At 31.4% G+C, this 18,631-nt stretch overlaps 2 protein-coding genes across 3 annotated transcripts; both read left to right on the top strand.

Annotated features, from left to right (window-relative positions):
- The first annotated feature begins 489 nt into the window (after positions 1–489).
- On the top strand, positions 490–2,681 carry LOC107885989 (respirasome Complex Assembly Factor 1). 2 transcript variants are annotated; one of them, XR_001680597.2, is made up of 5 exons: positions 546–923; positions 1,130–1,233; positions 2,073–2,202; positions 2,306–2,481; positions 2,571–2,681. XR_001680597.2 is itself a non-coding variant. In XM_016809775.2 (4 exons), exons 1-4 carry the CDS (start codon positions 807–809, stop codon positions 2,342–2,344), a joined length of 390 nt encoding a protein of 129 aa, XP_016665264.1. In that variant the 5' UTR covers positions 490–806; the 3' UTR covers positions 2,345–2,681. The 2 variants fall into 2 exon arrangements, 1 of the variants encoding a protein (XP_016665264.1); XM_016809775.2 differs by having other exon boundaries at positions 490–923; positions 2,306–2,681.
- Positions 2,682–8,619: 5,938 nt separating this feature from the next.
- On the top strand, positions 8,620–12,242 carry LOC107888003 (RHOMBOID-like protein 1). Its single transcript, XM_041107917.1, has 6 exons — positions 8,620–9,511; positions 9,756–9,919; positions 10,960–11,123; positions 11,212–11,471; positions 11,631–11,757; positions 11,942–12,242. The coding sequence occupies exons 1-6, from the start codon at positions 9,099–9,101 to the stop codon at positions 12,062–12,064; spliced, it is 1,251 nt and encodes a 416-aa protein (XP_040963851.1). The 5' UTR covers positions 8,620–9,098; the 3' UTR covers positions 12,065–12,242.
- The last annotated feature ends 6,389 nt before the right edge of the window (positions 12,243–18,631 follow it).

Genomic DNA, 18,631 nt, shown 5'->3' with positions numbered 1-18,631 from the left:
CTGTGATTAATAACTATAACCGCTGCTGCCTCGACTCGCGTTTCAGCTTTTCTCCAGCATCCTTGTAACTCCTCCTTCTTTGTCACAGGTCATAGTAACAGGGTCACTGCCTTTGGTAAAGATGGACAAAAAGAAGTTGATTATATTAGAAACCCTTGTGTTTTCCCCTATGATTATGATCTTAAACTTATGTATGCAATTTTTAAAACATCCTCTCCTAGTGAAGTGAAACTTGAAACCGTCACTGTAAAACAATTGTCAATTGGGGGCCCGAGTTATACTCCAACCCTTCACAGCATAACCTTTGTCAACTTAAAACCCTAGTTACACTCCAACCTGTGACTGTATAATCACCGTCAACTAAGAGCCTGAGTTGCAATACGATTCGCTTAATGGTTCCATCGCTACGCAAAAGATGAAAGGTGTGGATTTTCGAGCACATCACATAAAAAGTCAAAAATACTTCAAAACTATCAAAATATCTATTTGAAACAAAAAAAAAAGAAAAAGAAAAAAAATCCCTTTAAACTCAAATTTCCAAACATCAAACCAGAAAAAAAATTCCTCACGAGGTGAAAAGGCGTCCAAAACCCTAACCCAAAATAAATCTTTTTTTTTTGGCATATTTGCCTAATTTTGCCAAATAATTCCACTGCCTTTTGATCTAAAATCAAAGCATTTTTGAACCATTTTTTATGTTCTTCCCTATCCAAAACCCTAACCCAAATTTAGCATCTGACCAAAATTCCATCCTTTTTACTGTCATTTTCAATTGAATCCTTAACAAATTCGCATCAAAATCAACTATGAAAGAAACGAAACCAGTTAAATTGAATGCACAGCAACATCAGCAACACGAAAACGGTCACTTTTCCCCGTTCAAGTTCGCCAAGTTATTAGATCCGGAAGCTTCTTGGGATAAAGTAAGTCTTTATCCTATTTTATCATTAATTAAAGGGCATGGTGCTTTTTTATTGAGCTTATTCAGTTCTAGAAGTACTCTGATTTAATGGGTTTTCTTTTTTTTCCTGTTAAATGAAATTTAAATAGGATGATCATAACTGTAACTGAATTGGGTTAATTCAGGAAAGGAAAATTGATGATGGGTTTTGATTGATTTTTGGAGCAGGATCAATTAGGAGATGTATTGCATTGGATTCGACAAGTTGTGGGGCTTTTATGTGGATTATTATGGGGAGCAATCCCTGTGGTTGGAGGCATTTGGATCTTCGTGTAAGTTCTCATATTCATGTTGCTTGCACTTGTGAATTGCAGTGTTTCAGATTCATATTGGATTTGTTGAATCTGTTGCAAATTTGGTGATTCACTAGATTTTTAGATGCCTTTTTGTGAGCTGAGCTGTATGATATGCGTTTATGCTTGTTCTAAAAGGAAGGATTTCTTGACTTTACACTGCTGTAATGGGATTGAACTGCGATGTCAACATGAGGTGATCGAGTTTGATAAAATTGTAGATTGGCTGACCAGTGGTCTCTGATAATTCTTAGCAATTGGATTCTAGCATTTTCTTAACCTAGAATATAAGCATTTTGAATTTATGCACAAAAACTTTACAAAAGTGTGTGTCGAGGTAGGGTTGTCCGGGTCGTATGCCACTATGCCAATGTTTAATTGACATACCAGAGTGTGTTAGTACTCTATAGTTCTTGGGTTTCTGGAACCATATTTAATATATAAGACATGGGGGCCATTTTGCTGCATTGATAGTACCTTTAATCAGTGGAGTTAGGCTGCACATGTCCATCTGCATACATGCCCCTGGTTCTTTTGATGTAATTTTCTAGGCTGTATCCACAATTTTGTGTGTATCATCTGTTGCTGGTCTTCAATAAGTTTTTTACTTGCATTTTTCAAGCATGAATGTTCATGTCACTATACCATTTCTTTGAAAGGATGATTACCTTTGGTGTTCTCGTATTGATTGTGAAGAATTCAGTCAATAAGCAAGTAATTGTAGTATTTTTATTTTTGTATTTGTATTTCTTTACTCTTTCATTACTATTCTTTGAGAAACTTTTAGTCAATCATTTGATGTTGATATTCATTTGCAGTTTTCTGGTCATATCCACTTCAATCATATACGGTTATTATGCTATGATACTAAAGGTCGATGAAGAAGAATTTGGTGGTCATGCAACCCTTCTCCAAGAAGGGCTTTTTGCTTCAATAACTCTCTTTCTGGTACTGAAACAATTTTTGATTATTTCTTTCAGATTCAAATGCCGATGATGTGCAACTTTCCTATGTTTATAGCTAACGAAACCCTCTTCTTTTTTTCATTCAGTTGGCGTGGGTTCTAGTATACAGCTTGGCCCACTTTTGATATACTTTTGTATCATCAACCTGCTGTCCTGTGTTTCAACAACACATATCAAGGATTCGATTCCATTAGGCAAGAGGAACCATTCATTATTCCCAGAAAACAATTAGAAACTTTCTTACTTTGGAAAATGCCAATAGGTATTGCTTTTTTACATTTCATTGTGCAAAAGATTCTGATTTTGCAGATCATAAACCTTTTTAAATGGTTTATATATGTTTGATTTCAGTGTTACCTTATTGAGCCCACAGAATGAAGCAGTTTGTGGTACTTGATGCTAATCTAAAACACTGTTTTGCATTGCTTCAAATAATCCATCTCCAGCGAACTTTCTTGTTGATACCATAGCAATGCTAAATTTGTTTGTGGTTTTGGCAGCTTGAATGTTCTTTTACATGAAAAAAAAGGGTGGATTTCTAGTAGATGTGCGGATTTTTACTGGAGGATGGTAGTGGGTTGGGTATCTGCAATATTCTTGTAAAATCTGAATTCCAATATGCTAAATCCGCTTTAAAATCTAAATTTGTATATTACCTGCATTACTATCCGAATCTAAATTAATTAAATTATCTACTAGAATTTTACAAATTAAATTTAAATTATTTGGATGTTCGAATTTGAATCCGAATTTGTACTCATTTTGAATTTACTATGAATAATAATTAGATTATTTGAGTTCATATATTATCCGAATATGTAATAATTTAATTTGTTGAAAAAGTAGGATATCAAAATCTGTACTATTTATTGTCATCCTTATTCGAAAATCAAATCCATTCAATTTCAACAATCTCATCGTAAAATGTCAAAATTATTTCAACTTGACCTTAAATTTATTCAAATTTAAAAGGTTTTTAATAAGCAATCGAAAGTCACTTCAAAAACTTTAGAACCCTAATTAGTCTAATCAATTCAATCCGTTAAAATGCCAAATTTTTAGGACCCCCATCCATTCCTCGTTTGTGTGATATCTCATGGGCATTTTGATACCATGGTTCCATGACAATGCCTACTGGGTTTTATATTTTAGTTTTATTAGATTCAAGACGCATTTATATTAAAATGGTTACCCACAAATTCTAAGTCATCTCAACAAGTGAAACGGATTTGATTAGAGCAGAAAACAAAGAGGATTTTGCCCAATTCAAAGCTAAAAAGCTACTTCAATTAAAAGGAACACATTGCCTCATCTTCGCCAACACTTGTTTCTTACATGTTTAGCATGCAAGTCATCATGAAATTACGTCATTACCTATTTAGGAACTCCATAAAAAGAAAATGAATCTCTAATCATTTAATCATATCCAAATACACATGAAAGATATCACTCAACTATTAATTCCCCTGAACAACATACTTGTTCAGGGGATGCACATCAAATTTATCATTTCTCTCCAAGCCACAGGTACAACCTTGAAACATTTACTAATACTCTTATGTGCCATATCTAACAGTACTAAATCTGGTTGGCAGCATTGAACTAAACATAGACAACCACACAGAAATGACATGCAAACAAATATAATACTACTCTAAAAGGAATTACCTCTGAATGAGGCCTTTGTATTCTACAGCAACAACACGGATTTCGAACCATACCAGCGTAGTTTTAACTGTTTCAAAAATATCATTTAAAAACAAAGTGAAAGAATAAAGATCTAGATGGAAATTAGATACCTATGCTCTATCAAACATGTCAATCTCATCAACTATGACCAAAGCTGGAAAACGACAAATGCGTGATCATGTCCATAAACAAAATTTTGTAGATGTTTGTCAACTCTCTAATGAAGTCTAAAATTCCACAGTTTATAAAACAATTTTCCTTTTTAAGTAAAATATTTTTATTATAAAAGAAAACAGTAATCCAGCTAGAAAGTCTAAATAGGAACTCCAATTAATATAATAGAGAAAAATCGACTCTACGGCTCAACAAACACAATCAGACCCAAGGGAGCTCTTCTGCTCATATTTGCCATGAAATCAGCAGCCTTATTATTCATTCGGGGCGTGTACTGCCCTTGACAACCCATGATCTCCACAAAAGCTCCTTAATTCTCTTCATCAGATTAGAATCATCAATTCTGTTTTGTTGTTGGATCATCTCAATAGCAGTCCAACTATCAGTCAACTACCACCTAGTTTATTCCTTGCTCCCAAGCTAGCTCCAGACTATGTATGATCACCCAAAGCTCAGCATCTAGGACTCAGCAAACTCCTATGTTTCTGCCATATCCTGATAACCAGCTTCCTTTAGAGTCCCTGAGCAGTGCACCAGCCGAAGCTAAAAAATCATTAATTCTATTCCTTGTTTAGGTAAGTGTGTGTTCCATAAACTACAAAATTAAATACTCAATTTATATTATAGAACCATTTGATATAGTAAATATAATTATTTTGTTTGATAATTTTTTTTTATTTTTGAAAATTTAATTTTATTATTTATTTTATTTTAAATAATTTTAGATAAAATTTGAATATTTTATTTTTTAATAAAACGCGAAAATAATTTATTTCAAAATAAGATTTGACAAAATAGGTTATAGGGTCTTAAAAACTCTTGATTTTTTTTTACTCATTTGAGCCTTAGGATTACAATTAATTAAGCCCTTTAACTGTTAGAATTATCAGTCAACTTTACAAAGTAAATAGCAACAATTTTTTGCATGTTGTTTTCATAGTGTGACATGATAGGATTGTGCCACGAGGTGAAAGCTAGTATTTTATATATAAAATCATTAAAAATTATAAAATTATAGGAAATCATAAAATATATAAAAATTAGGCCTAAAAAATGCCTCAACAAAAAATCACAAAAATCAATTTAACCCTTATAAAAAAGTGCACCCAATTAAGCTCATAATGACTTAAAAAAATTAATTGGCCCTTTTAGTTAACGAAAATTGTCAATTAACTGGTTTGACCATTAACTTCGCTAACATGGTTGACGGAGGCCACCATAAGGTGCCACATGGCAGTATGCTGATGTGGTATGCCATTTCAACAAATATATATTTAAATATATTTAATTTTTTAAAAAATATTTTTTAAAAAATAAAATCTTGTTTAACTAAATAAAATGTGCATAAAAAAAAGATTCTGGACAAATGATTGTCTAGATTCATTTTGGATTAGTGCAAAACTAAAAAAATATTAAAAATTATTTAAAAAATTCTACATTATATATAAATTTCAAATGTACAAAAACTCAAATCTATGTTAACAAATGATATATCTTTGATATAATTTGTTTCGAGCACAAATAGTTAATTCTTTAAAAGACTTTGGCATGTTGTATAGAATGTAACACAAGCCCCTATATATGAATTGTATGCACATGTCGATGACAGAGAACTATGACAATTTTTCCTTGCAGTTCAAGCTTAAATTTCTCCAACAATGAATATGATAAACAATTGGCTTGTCTTTCCATTGTCGTGAGCCTAGTCGTGCTGATAGTGCAACGAGTGTTGTAGCATCTTTTGATAAATTCTCACTCATGTTCTTCCCAATTGTCAATCATCTCAGGCTCAAGGTCAATGTACCAATCAAATGCATTTCCTTTTAATGATTAGACAAACTACTTCACCATAAGATCTCTGTTAGTGTTGGCCCCATTGCAAGTTTCAACGAACTGTACAATATATTGACGTGGATTTTCTTTGCAATTGAACTGTCGGAACTTTGGAGGTTGGTACTTTTTAGGCATCCCCAAATAATTAACCTTTTGAGTGTATGGCTTTGCTTACGTATATAAAAGTGGAGAAATATTTTTAGCTTGATGTTTGATGGCTTTCTTGATGAACTCTTTGAGTTTACCTGAAAAAAACCTTTTAAATTCCTTTTTCATTTGTCTTGGTTTCACCAACTTCCTGAAGAGTTTGATGTTGAGTTTCATTGGAAGAGTTTGGTTGCTTCCATCTAAGCGTTCAATTTGAGTCATCATGAATCATGAAACCAATTTTATCCTCCGTTCCCTTGATGCTTGTTGCAATGGATTCCACGAATTTGCAAGTGAAGTCATTTGTTCTTCAAAGGAAGTAGTGCCAGTTGTCATCACAGGCACAACATCTAACTTTGAAGATAAGCTTTACTAACTTTTAAGTTGAAGAAGATTTGAGATTTGACTTGTTGAAAAGGTTCTTCACAAGAGTCATCGCAGTTTTGATGAACTTAATTGTTGAAAAAAAATGAGATTAAAGATAAAGATTGTCCCACCAAGTATGCCAGAAATTTGTGCACATAAAAAAATAAACCAGAAAGATTAGAATAATTATTTTTTAAAAATTATTTATAAAGTTGAGCTACAATATATGAATAAATCATTTGATTCTTTTTCTCGATAGAGCTTTGATCCAAAGGTCATCTAGCTTGATCTTGAGCCAATGTTATCCACTTCAAGGTTTGTTGATACTTGATCTTGAAAACGAGTTTAGATAGATGTTTGCTTGAGAATTTGATTTAATTTGAATTCAAGGATTTTCGAGACTTGCTTTTGAAAATAAGTTAGAGAGGGTTTGATCTAAGGGTCTTCAAGATTTAATCTTGGATGGTTGAGTCCGCTTCAAGAGTTGTTGAAACTTAATAGTGAGGAATGAGTTTTATTTCCTTTATGTTGGTGCAACTGGATTGTGGAGAGCTTTGATCCAAAGCTGTCTAAACTTTCATATTGGAAGGATGATTTTGCTTAAAGGGCCCTTTAGGCTTGATCTTGAAGAACAGGTTTAACCACCTTTTATCGAATGAACAAGATAGAAAAGCAACTTTATTTAGAATTGGTGCAATGTTCTTATGAATTTCTTCAAGTTATGAGATTTCTTGGGATTTCGAACGAACTTCTAATTCTCAAAATTTTCTCTTTAAGACCGATTTGTGAACTTCTATACTTTTGAAGTTGTGTTAAATAGCTCGAAGGTGGCTCATGATAATGTCATTTAGTCAAGTAAAAGAAAGTTTTTGTAGAATATAATTTCTTTATTTGAGTGTTCTATAACAAATAAACTCTTTTATTTATTATTGATTTCATATTACTTTAAATTAATTGGTGATAAAATAATAATTAATGAATATAATTTCTTTTATACAAAGAATGATTTTAATTTTTAATTAGAAATAAATAATAATGACACATGATGAATTAGTTTAATTTTTTTTATTATGCTCACTTCCTAATATCAAATAAATAAAATTGATTCGTATATTTTGACAAGAATTTAATGATCTCATGGGTAAATTATATAGATAGTCAATCAATTATTAAAAATTTTTATTTTAGGCATCTAAAATAAAAAAAATTATAATTTAAGCACTCACGTTACATTTGTAAAAATCATAAAAGTCAAGCTAATGTGGCAGTTAAAAAATTGGTACAATATTAAATTTAATCCTTAACTTTTACATAGTATATCAATTTAGTCATAATTTTAAAAAAATAATCCTCAAAATTTACAAATGGTACCAATTTGATCCTAATTCTAAAAAAATATAAAAATATAAAAAACACAAATATTTTTAAAAATATATAATAATTTTAAAAAATATATAAAAATAAAAAAATATTTTCAAAAAATTATAATAATAAATTTAAATTTTATATTAATATTAATATTAAATAAAATAAAAATCCTCTCCCTCCCCCACCATGGTTCCTCTCCCTCTCTGTTGCTACTACAAATTAGGATCAAATTGAGATTATTTGTAAATTTTGAGGGTTAATTTTTTAAAATTATGACTAAATTGATATAATATGTAAAAGTTAAGAGCTAAATTTGTTAGTATATTGATTTTTTTAACTGCCTGTAATTCTAATGAGAGTGACAAAAATGACTGAATTATATAATGCTCGTGCTTATTTTGGGTGACTAAAATAAAAAAAATTAATAATTGGGTAACTATTTATGTAATTTACCCTATAGTTATTTCCATTTAAAAGTTTAATTACTATGGGAAAGAATAGGAAATTTTCAAAAAGATGTTATCTAAATCTCAGCAAATAGTGGATCTAATATTATTAAAATCTACAAAAATCAAATGGAGATTTGCATTACTTTTTACTATTATTAGGAGCACGGTTTTAGGTCAGTACATGATGCAAGCAATGGTGAGGAAAATTTCTACTGAATAATTTCCTATTACATTACACATTTACACACATGTTTCTTTCTCCTTATAAAACTTGCATAAATTCCTCTTGTATTTTCCTAAAATAACTTTTGACTACCATCTTGCTATCTATACTACTCTACTTTGCAAGCTTTTTGGTCTGAATTTAAACGTGATTCTTTGTTAGAAACAGTAACTTGTTATAAAAATAATCACTTTGTTCATATCAAATAAATGGAAACTTAACATTATAACCCTATCTCTAACAAGCTGTATTCTTCCATAACCAATATCATTGAATCAACAACAAAAAGAAAAAGAAAACCGGCTACAAGGAAGGTTTGTCTGAACTCTGAAACACGACAGGATCTGTGTAATACCAGAATTCAGAAAACCAAACCTTTATTATTATTATTAATGATATATTGAAACACCGTTAACTCTTTTCCACAATGGGAATCCTCCCATATGTTCTGTTTTCTTGTTTTGTTTGATCCCTAACTGAAAAACCATGCACATATGTCCCAAAACTGTGAAAGAAAATTACCTGTATGATTTTTTGTTTTTTTTGCACTTTGGGTATTTGATTTTTGGTGTTTGAAGGGAGAAGGGAAAAAAAAGGGTTTGTTTTGAGGGGTGTTTTGCAAGACGGGGCATGGATTCCAAGATTGAAATCAAGGTGACCAATCCAAAGAACGGAGATAAGGTAGTGCATTCGGTGAGACCAGGTCGTGCCACGTCACCGTCACCATCGTCACAGCCATCTCAGTCGTCTGACGGGCGGCGTAGGCGGCAGGGACAAGGGTACGGGCATGGAGAGGGAGAGGGGCAAAGGAACAGGGGCACGGAAGGGCAGCAAGCAGGGCGGTTGATTGATTTCATGCCGTTTAAAAAATGGGTGCCTTGGATGATTCCAGGCTTTGTTTTGGTTAATATTTTCCTTTTCATGATAACAATGTACATTAATAATTGTCCCAAGAACTCGAAGAAATGTGTGGGGAGCTTCCTGGGCAGGTTCTCGTTTCAGCCTTTCAAAGAGAATCCCCTACTTGGCCCTTCTTCTTCTACGTAAGCCTCTTTCCATTTGCATTAATTATCTTCCTTCATAATGTCTTTTAGAATACACTTATATTCCAGAGGGATCATTTTTTTGTTTAATATATGTGGGCTTGTGTTGTTATCTTCTGTGATGTTTCGGCATTGCTTATTTGTTGGAATGATCTTTTTTCTTTTTAAAGTAGAGCAGGGATTGTACAGGGATCAAACTCGGGATTGACAGCTGACCTGTAATGGTATGCTTTTCTGTTTTCAGATTAGAGAAAATGGGTGCTCTTGAAGTGTCTAAAGTTGTCAAAAGTCGTCAAGCATGGCGCATGATTTCTTGTATGTGGTTGCATGCTGGTGTTTTCCACATACTTGCAAACATGTTGAGTCTTTTATTCATTGGAATTCGGCTCGAGCAGGAATTCGGGTTTGGTATGTATCTTATTCCCATCTTAAAACTTTCTTACCATTGATGACTTCGATATGTGTGGGGTTTACGGCTTAGGACGGGTTGCTCTCAACATCATGTACTAATTTACGAAATTGAGATGCGTGCAGGGTTATTTGTACGGTTACTTGCATTCAATGTTCCCGCCTAAATGTTCATAATACTAATTCCTTTTCCTAGCTAATAAATTCATCATGATGGCAATTTCATATGTAGTTAGTTTATTTAAGATCGAAGTGTATAATTTTAAAAATAAAAATAAATTCAAATTACAATGATATCACTAAATATGACATCCTATACTTGATCTGATTGTTGAATATTCAGATTTAAATATGTAGTTAATTTCTTTAAGATCAAAATGTATAATTTTAAAAATGGAAAGAAATCTAAATTACAATAATATCACTAAATGTGACATCCTATACTTGATTTAATTTTTGGATTTGAATATGTGATATTACACTACGTTACCGAAACAACTCAAATTATCTCATTACATAATCATAAAATTTAAATTATAATTATTATTTAAATCAATTTAATCATCAATATACGTCGTTAAAAAAGGTCAAATTTAAAGTTAGCACTCAAATCTAAACTCAACTATCAAAAATCTTGATGTTGTGTCTTAAAATAGGAGATTTCTTGTCCTGAGGCAAGTCTTGTTTTAATTTAGGTATTTTAACTTCAAAGAGAGCTGCCTAGTCCTTGCAGGGCATGCGTTTATTAAGGTCACCATCTAGGACTTTGATACGCTTAAACAAGGCCTATCACAGCTGTTAGGTGTGCTTAATTGAAGCACAATAGCTCAAAATTTGAGTTCTAATGCTTTCTTAAGGCGTCTTTGTTATTAACCGGAACTTGTAAACCGTTAGCTGCGGCATCGAATACTGCCAAGATGGGATAGAATCTCTGTTATTGCCTTTTGGAAATGCTTTAAAGTTACCAACTCAGGAGTTATTGCACTAGCTTAAAGGTACATAATCCTAATTTCTATTTGGCTCTCTGGTATTTTGGGCAGTGAGAATCGGGATGCTTTATCTGATCGCTGGTTTCGGTGGGAGTATACTGTCATCTCTTTTTATTCAGACCGGTATATCGGTTGGTGCCTCTGGTGCACTTTTTGGTTTACTAGGAAGCATGCTTTCAGAACTAATCACAAACTGGACAATATATTCAAATAAGGCACGTAAGATTGCAACGAAGTTTAATTCTTGGTGCGCTGTTACTTTAGCGACCAAATTTCCTTACGGTTTCGGTTTTTTACGTGCAGTTTGCAGCGTTGTTAACTCTTGTTTTGGTTATCGTAATAAATCTAGCTATGGGAATCCTCCCACACGTGGATAACTTTGCTCACATCGGAGGATTTATCTCCGGCTTCCTCCTCGGTTTCGTGTTCCTAATCCGTCCCCAGTTTGGATATGTTAATCAGAAAAAGGTTCCTCCAGGATACATTGCACCTTCTCGTAAACCTAAACATAAGACATACCAGTACGTCTTGTGGGTCTGTTCTCTGATACTATTGATTGCAGGGTAAGGAATCCATTTGGTACACACGAAATCATATAATCACTCATCATCATGTTCAAAATAAGCCATTGCCATGCATGAGTGACATTATACTCCATAGCCCCATGCTTCTATGTACTTTCACTGATGCAATATGTTATGTTGTGGAACAAAATTTCCCAGATTCGCCATTGGCCTAATACTTCTCCTTCGAGGGGTTAACTTGAATGAACACTGTTCTTGGTGTCATTATATGAGTTGTATCCCGACGCCATTGTGGAGCTGCAAAAACCGACAAGTGTATTGTCAGGTTAGTTTGTCAATTCGTGCTCGTTCTCGACTCGATTAAAGAATCGCATATCTGATTGACTCGAAGTAAATCAATAGACAGTGATACTTGAAATAAAATAGCAGAAAACACTACTTTAATCCATTGGAGAACAATTATCATTAAATAGAACATTACTAATATTTTTGGATAATTGTTATCGCAGTCGACCGAGTTCGGGAAATCGTTGAACTTGACATGCATAAGCAATGGGAAAAGCGAAATCTATCCGTTAACAGAGGAAAGCACTTCCCAAGTTCAACAGCTATGTTCTAAGCTCTGTGGTTGATGCATGACCATGTATAGGAGAAAGATTTTTCCAATTTTTTTTTAAATTTTCTTAATTTCGAGTACTCCATTAATGGAATCTTTTTATTTATAAAGATGCAATAGATTCAATATTCTTTTTTTTTTCAATTGAAAAATATTGCATTTGTTTTGTAATTAAGATATTGAGAGTTTCTATTTGTGACTTTTTTTTTCCCCTCTTTTGAATTCTATTGATGAAGAATTTACGTTAGTTTATTTACAAAAGAAAAAAAAAACCTTCTATTTTTTGAAATGGATCCTTTTCTTGCTAAAAAACTTGACTAGCATGGGTTTCTTCACATATTTGTATCTGCTAAATAAAAAATCTGTAATTTTTTTCGAGCATCATAATTGACAAGTGAAATTTACCAAAAAAATAAAGAAAAATTCAAAATAAATTTTAATTAAAATCAAATAGAAAAGCAATAGAATTCTATGGATTCAAATTTCAGGTGACATATCTCTTTCAAGGCAAAATTGATTTAGGGTTTGAAAAGATTATCACTTATAAGCCGAAATAGCTACTTGTTCAGTGAAGAACAACACGAGGCAATAATGTTACATTGAATGCAACTATGCATTGCAAAGTGTTTCAAATTTGCCAAGTGATAAGAGAAATTCCAAAAAAAAATCTAATGTCCTTAAAAGTATATTCGCCAATTTTATAAAAAATATTGTCGTCTTTCAGTGAAGAACAACACGAGGCAATAATGTTACACTGCATGCAACTATGTATTGCAAAGTGTTTCACTTTTCCCAAGTGATAAGAGAAATTCTAAAAGAAAAATCTAATGTCTTTCAAAGTAGATTCGCCGATTTTATAGAAAATATCGCCATCTTTCAGTGAAGAACAACACAAGGCAATAATGATACACTGCATACAACTATGTATTACAAAGTATTTCACTTTTGCCAAGTGATAAAGAGATATTCGAAAAGAAAAATCTAATGTATTTAAAAGTAGATTCACCGATTTTATAGAAAATATCGCCACCTTTCAGTGAAGAACAACACGAGGCAATAATGTTACACTGAATGCAACTATGTATTGTAAAGTGTTTCACTTTTGCCAAGTGATAAGGGAAATTCCAAAAGAAAAATCTAATGTCTTTAAAAGTAGGTTCGCCAATTTTATAGAAAATAATGTCGTCTTTCAGTGAAGAACAACACGAAGCAATAATGTTACACTGCATGCAATTATGTTTTGTAAAGTGTTTCACTTTTGCCAAGTGATGAGAGATATTCCAAAAGAAAAATCTAATGTCTTTAAAAGTAGATTCGTCGATTTTATAGAAAATATCGCCGTCTTTCAGTGAAGAACAACATGAGGCAATAATGTTATACTACATGTAACTATGTATTGCAAAGTGTTTCAATTTTGCCAAGTGATAAGAGAAATTCCAAAAGAAAAACCTGATGTCTTTAAAAGTAGATTCGCCGATTTTATAGAAAATATCACCGTCTTTCAGTACATAACAACACAAGGCAATAATGTTACACTACATGCAACTTTGTATTGCAAAGTGTTTCACTTTTTCCAAGTGATAAGAGAAATTCCAAAAGAAAAATCTAATGTCTTTAAAAGTATATTCGTCGATTTTGTAGAAAATATCGCTGTCTTTCTACACATGTTATGCTGCATACAACTATGTATTGCAAAGTGTTTCACTTTTTCCAAGTGATAAGAGAAATTCATAAAGACAATCTAATGTCTTTAAAAGTAGATTCGCCGATTTTATAGAAAATATCGCTGTCTTTCAGTGTAGAACAACACGAGGTAGTAATGTTACATTGAGTCCAACTATGTATTGCAAAGTGTTTCATTTTGCCAAGTGATAAGAGAAATTCCAAAAGAAAAATCTAATATCTTTAAATGTAGATACGTCAATTTTATAGAAAATATCGCAGTCTTTCAGTGAAGAACAACACGAGGCAATAATGTTACATTGCATGCAACTATGTATTGCAAAGTGTTTCATTTTTGCCAAGTGATAAGAGAAATTTCAAAAGAAAAATCTAATGTCTTTAAAAGTAGATTCGCCAATTTTATAGAAAATATAGTCGTCTTTCAGTGTAGAACAACACGAGGCAATAATGTTACACTGCATGCAACTATGTATTGCAAAGTGTTTCACTTTTGCTAAGTGATAAGAGAAACTCCAAAATAACATTCTAATGTCTTTAAAAGTAGATTCGTCGATTTTATAAAAAATATCATTGTCTTTCAGTGAAGAACAACACGAGGCAATAATGTTACACTGAATGCAACTATGTATTGCAAAGTGTTTCACTTTTGCCAAGTGATAAGCGAAATTCCAAAAGAAAAACCTAATGTATTTAAAAGTAGATTCGACGATTTTATAGAAAATATAACCGTCTTTCCATACAGAACAACACGAGGCAATAATGTTACACTGAATGCAACTATGTATTGCAAAGTGTTTCACTTTTGCCAAGTGATAAGAGAAATTTCAAAAAAAAAATCTAATGTCTTTAAAAGTAGATTGGTCGATTTTATAGAAAATATCGTCGTCTTTCAATGTAGAACAACACGAGGCAATAATGCTACACTACATGCAACTATGTATTACAAAGTGTTTCACTTTTTCCAAGTGATAAGAGAAATTCCAAAAGAAAAATCTAATGTCTTTAAAAGTATATTTGCCGATTTTATAGAAAATATTGCTGTCTTTCAATGCAGAACAACGCGAGGCAATAATGTTACACTACATACAACTATGTATTTTAAAGTGTTTCACTTTTGCCAAGTAATAAGAGAAATTCCAAAATAAAAATCTAATGTCTTTAAAAGTAGATTCGCCAATTTTATAGAAAATATCGCAGTTTTTTCAATGAAGAACAACATAAAGCAATAATGTTACACTACATGCAACTATGTATTGCAAAGTGTTTCACTTTTGCCAAGTGATAAGAGAAATTCCAAAAGAAAAATCTAATGTTTTTAAAAGTAGGTTCGCCCGTTTTATAGAAAATATCACTGTTTTTCAGTGAAGAAGAACAGAGGCAATAATGTTACATTGCATGTAACTATGTATTACAAAGTGTTTCACTTTGGCCAAGTGATAAGATAAATTGCAAAAGAAAAATCTAATGTCTTTAAAAGTAGATTCGTCGATTTTATAGAAAATTTCGTCGTCTTTTAGTGAAGAATAACACGAGGCAATAATGTTACACTTAATGCAACTATGTATTGCAAAGTGTTTCACTTTTGCCAAATGATAAGAGAAATTCCAAAAGAAAAACCTAATGTCTTTAAAAGTAGATTAACCGGTTTTACAGAAAATATCGTCGTCATTTAATGAAGAACAACCGAGGCAATAATGTTACCCTGCATGCAACTATGTATTACAAAGTGTTTCGCTTTTGCCAAGTAATAATAGAAATTCCAAAAGAAAAATCTAATGTCTTTAAAAGTAGATTCGCCATTTTATAGAAAATATCGTCATTTTTCAGTAAAGAACAACACGAGGCAATAATGTTACACTGCATGCAACTATGTATTGCAAAGTTTTTCACTTTTGCCAAGTGATAAGAGAAATTCCAAAAGAAAAGTCTAATGTCTTTAAAAGTAGATTTACCAGTTTTATAGAAAATATCATCGTTTTTCAGTGGAGAACAACGCGGGACAATAACGTTACATTGCATGCAACTATGTATTGCAAAGTGTTTCACTTTTGCCAAGTGATAAGAGAAATTCCAAAAGAAAAATCTAATGTCTTTAAAAGTAGATTTGCCAATTTTATAGAAAATATTACCATCTTTCAGTGAAGAACAACACGGGACAATAACGTTACATTGCATGCAACTATGTATTGCAAAGTGTTTCACTTTTGCCAAGTGATAAAAGAAATTCCAAAAGAAAAATCTAATGTCTTTAAAAGAGATTAGTCAATTTTATAGAAAATATTGCCATCTTTCAATGAAGAGCAACACGAGGCAATAATGTTACATTGCATGCAATTATGTATTGCAAAGTGTTTCATTTTTGCCAAGTGATACGAGAAATTCCAAAAGAAAAATCTAATGTTTTTAAAAGTAGAATATAGTCGTCTTTCAATGCAGAACAACACGAGGCAATAATATTACACTGCATGCAACTATGTATTGCAAAGTGTTTCACTTTTTTCAAATGAGAAGTGAAATTCCAAAAGAAAAATCTGACGTTTTTAAAAATAGATTAACCGATTTTATAGAAAGTATTACCATCTTTAAGAAAAAAAGAGAGAATCTATCCCACTTAATATCATTAGTTTTTTTAATTTTATAGCTAGAGTTGGCCAATTTTTTAGAAAGTATCGTCCGTCCCATTGATAAATAAATATAAAATTTTCTTTAAAAGATAAATTATTTCATTTTACCATTAACTTTTTTAATCTGATAAGTAAAAGTAAATCCTCATCTACCCGTTACCCCTATAGCTCCAAAGTTGAAAAGGACAATTGTGAATTGTGCAAGCAATGAGTAACTAGTAAGGTACCAGCCTACATGGAAACTAGAATGGGAACAAAACCAAGATGATGATGCCATTTATGCTTGCTGATTGAGTAACATGTTTTTAAAAGCTTTGTCATTTATTCCCATGGAGATTGCTTAAAGCTGAGATGAAAACTAAATCCCCTCAAAGCATGCATTGTTTCATCAAAATAAAGTGCATGATTTGGGGAGCCAAAAGCAAAAGGGAAAACGGTCCCTGCATATCCGACCAATGGTTTGATAAAGTGCAGGCAAATACTCTCTCCATGATGCCCTTACATGCCTTCTTTGAGCACAACACTAGTACTTATTATTGCCCTCTAAGTGTCATTCTTGGTTTTGCAATTTACAATATTGGACTTTGAAGTCAGATTCCTATCTCGAAAATACATTCTCCAATTGCTTCTTTTGTCCACATGATTAACCAGCATGACACTTTAGTTAAAGGAACTCGAGTTCCTACCTGAATTGTGTGAAAAATGAGACCTGTTTTGGTAAGTTGAATTAGTGAAGCAGACATTGATTGGCATGATTATATTGGACATGTGGCTAGTGAGCATATGAAGTTAAAAAGGCGTGAATTCCCAAAAGGAAGATGATGCCTTGCAGTTGGAGCTATTACGAAAAGGACTGTTGAGGGGAGAGCAATGGCCAAAAAGCTTAACAGCAACTGGAGCTCAGATCCTGTCCCTTCAATCAGTTTTTTACTAGAAGGTCAAAATTTATCATTGCTCAATTTGACCCAAATTTATCCCCCCCTGAAAAATATGTTATTTCATCACTAATTTTTCATTAAATGCTAAAAAAATAAAATATTTATAGGATTAAACTGATTGAATGAAAAATAATTGAAATGAGTCAATTTTTAAAGACGCTTATAATTAGAAATTTTTTCAAATGATACACAGAAAATTGTTTTCAATTAGAAGTTCTTTCCGTTATTTTTTAGCAAAAATGCTTTTAATAAAAAGTTCTTCCCGCCAAGTCAACAAAAGCAGTTCCAGCAAGAAGCTCTTTTCCTTCTACTTTCAATTGCTATTTAGTTAACTACTAAATCATTTTTTCTTAAGAAAATAATTTGGTAAAAAAGAGTTAAATATTAAAGTGATAAAAAAATATTAGTACTAAGTTATAAAATATAGAAATATTAGAGGACAAACCTATTTTTATTTAAAAAAATAATTTGACAAAGAAAATCGAAAATTCAAGTGATAAGACAAAATAATAAAATATATAAATAATAAGAGTTAAATTTATTATTATATTTATTTTTATAACAAATATCATCAAAACTTACAAATATTAAACATTTTATTTTGTTTTTATTTTTTAAAATATTATCTATTAAAAATATTTTCCTAAATGAATTTACTAGAATCTCTCTATTGGTAATACTAAAAGTTATATCACGGTAGTGTCAAAAAATTTTCATCTGAAAAGGTATGAGCATTTGATATTTTTAAGATAATTTCTCTTTCATATGTGGCAGGTTGTTATTGTGCACATTTCTATTAAAATTAAATTAATAGTTGAAATTAAATTAATTAATCGATTATCAAAATTAATTCAAGGGTTTGTTAAAGTTTGGTGGAGTTGTGACTACTGATATAATAGGCTAAAGAAAAAATATTATGAAAATAACATTAATGTAATGTTTTTAATTTAGTGTTTTCATGAATTTTATTTTTAATCTAATGTTTGTTTTTTTATGTTTTTAGTTTAATGTTGTAATTATGTTATTTTTGAAAAATTTTAATTTGACAAGCGGTTAAGTGTTTTAAAACTTCGATTAATGGTAGTTCAATTTAAATAATAATTGAACCAACCGAAAACTTTTAACAATATGTGCTTTTAATTATAGATATATTAGATGTGGGTGAAAAAAATTTATATAACATATTTATAAATAAATTTGATATAAAAAATTAAATATAGATTTGCTTAAAATGGTAAAGTTAAGATAGTGAATCATGATGTAATGTATTTTTATAGGTTTATAGGATAATTTTTTTTACCACGAGGGGTGCAACGGCTAATTAAGTTGGGGGAGGTA

This window comes from Gossypium hirsutum, chromosome A03, assembly GCF_007990345.1.
Source record: "Gossypium hirsutum isolate 1008001.06 chromosome A03, Gossypium_hirsutum_v2.1, whole genome shotgun sequence".
Classification (NCBI taxonomy): domain Eukaryota; kingdom Viridiplantae; phylum Streptophyta; class Magnoliopsida; order Malvales; family Malvaceae; genus Gossypium; species Gossypium hirsutum.
The sequence above is the reverse complement of the archived record's forward strand: the minus strand, read 5'-3'. Positions and strand labels throughout refer to the sequence as shown.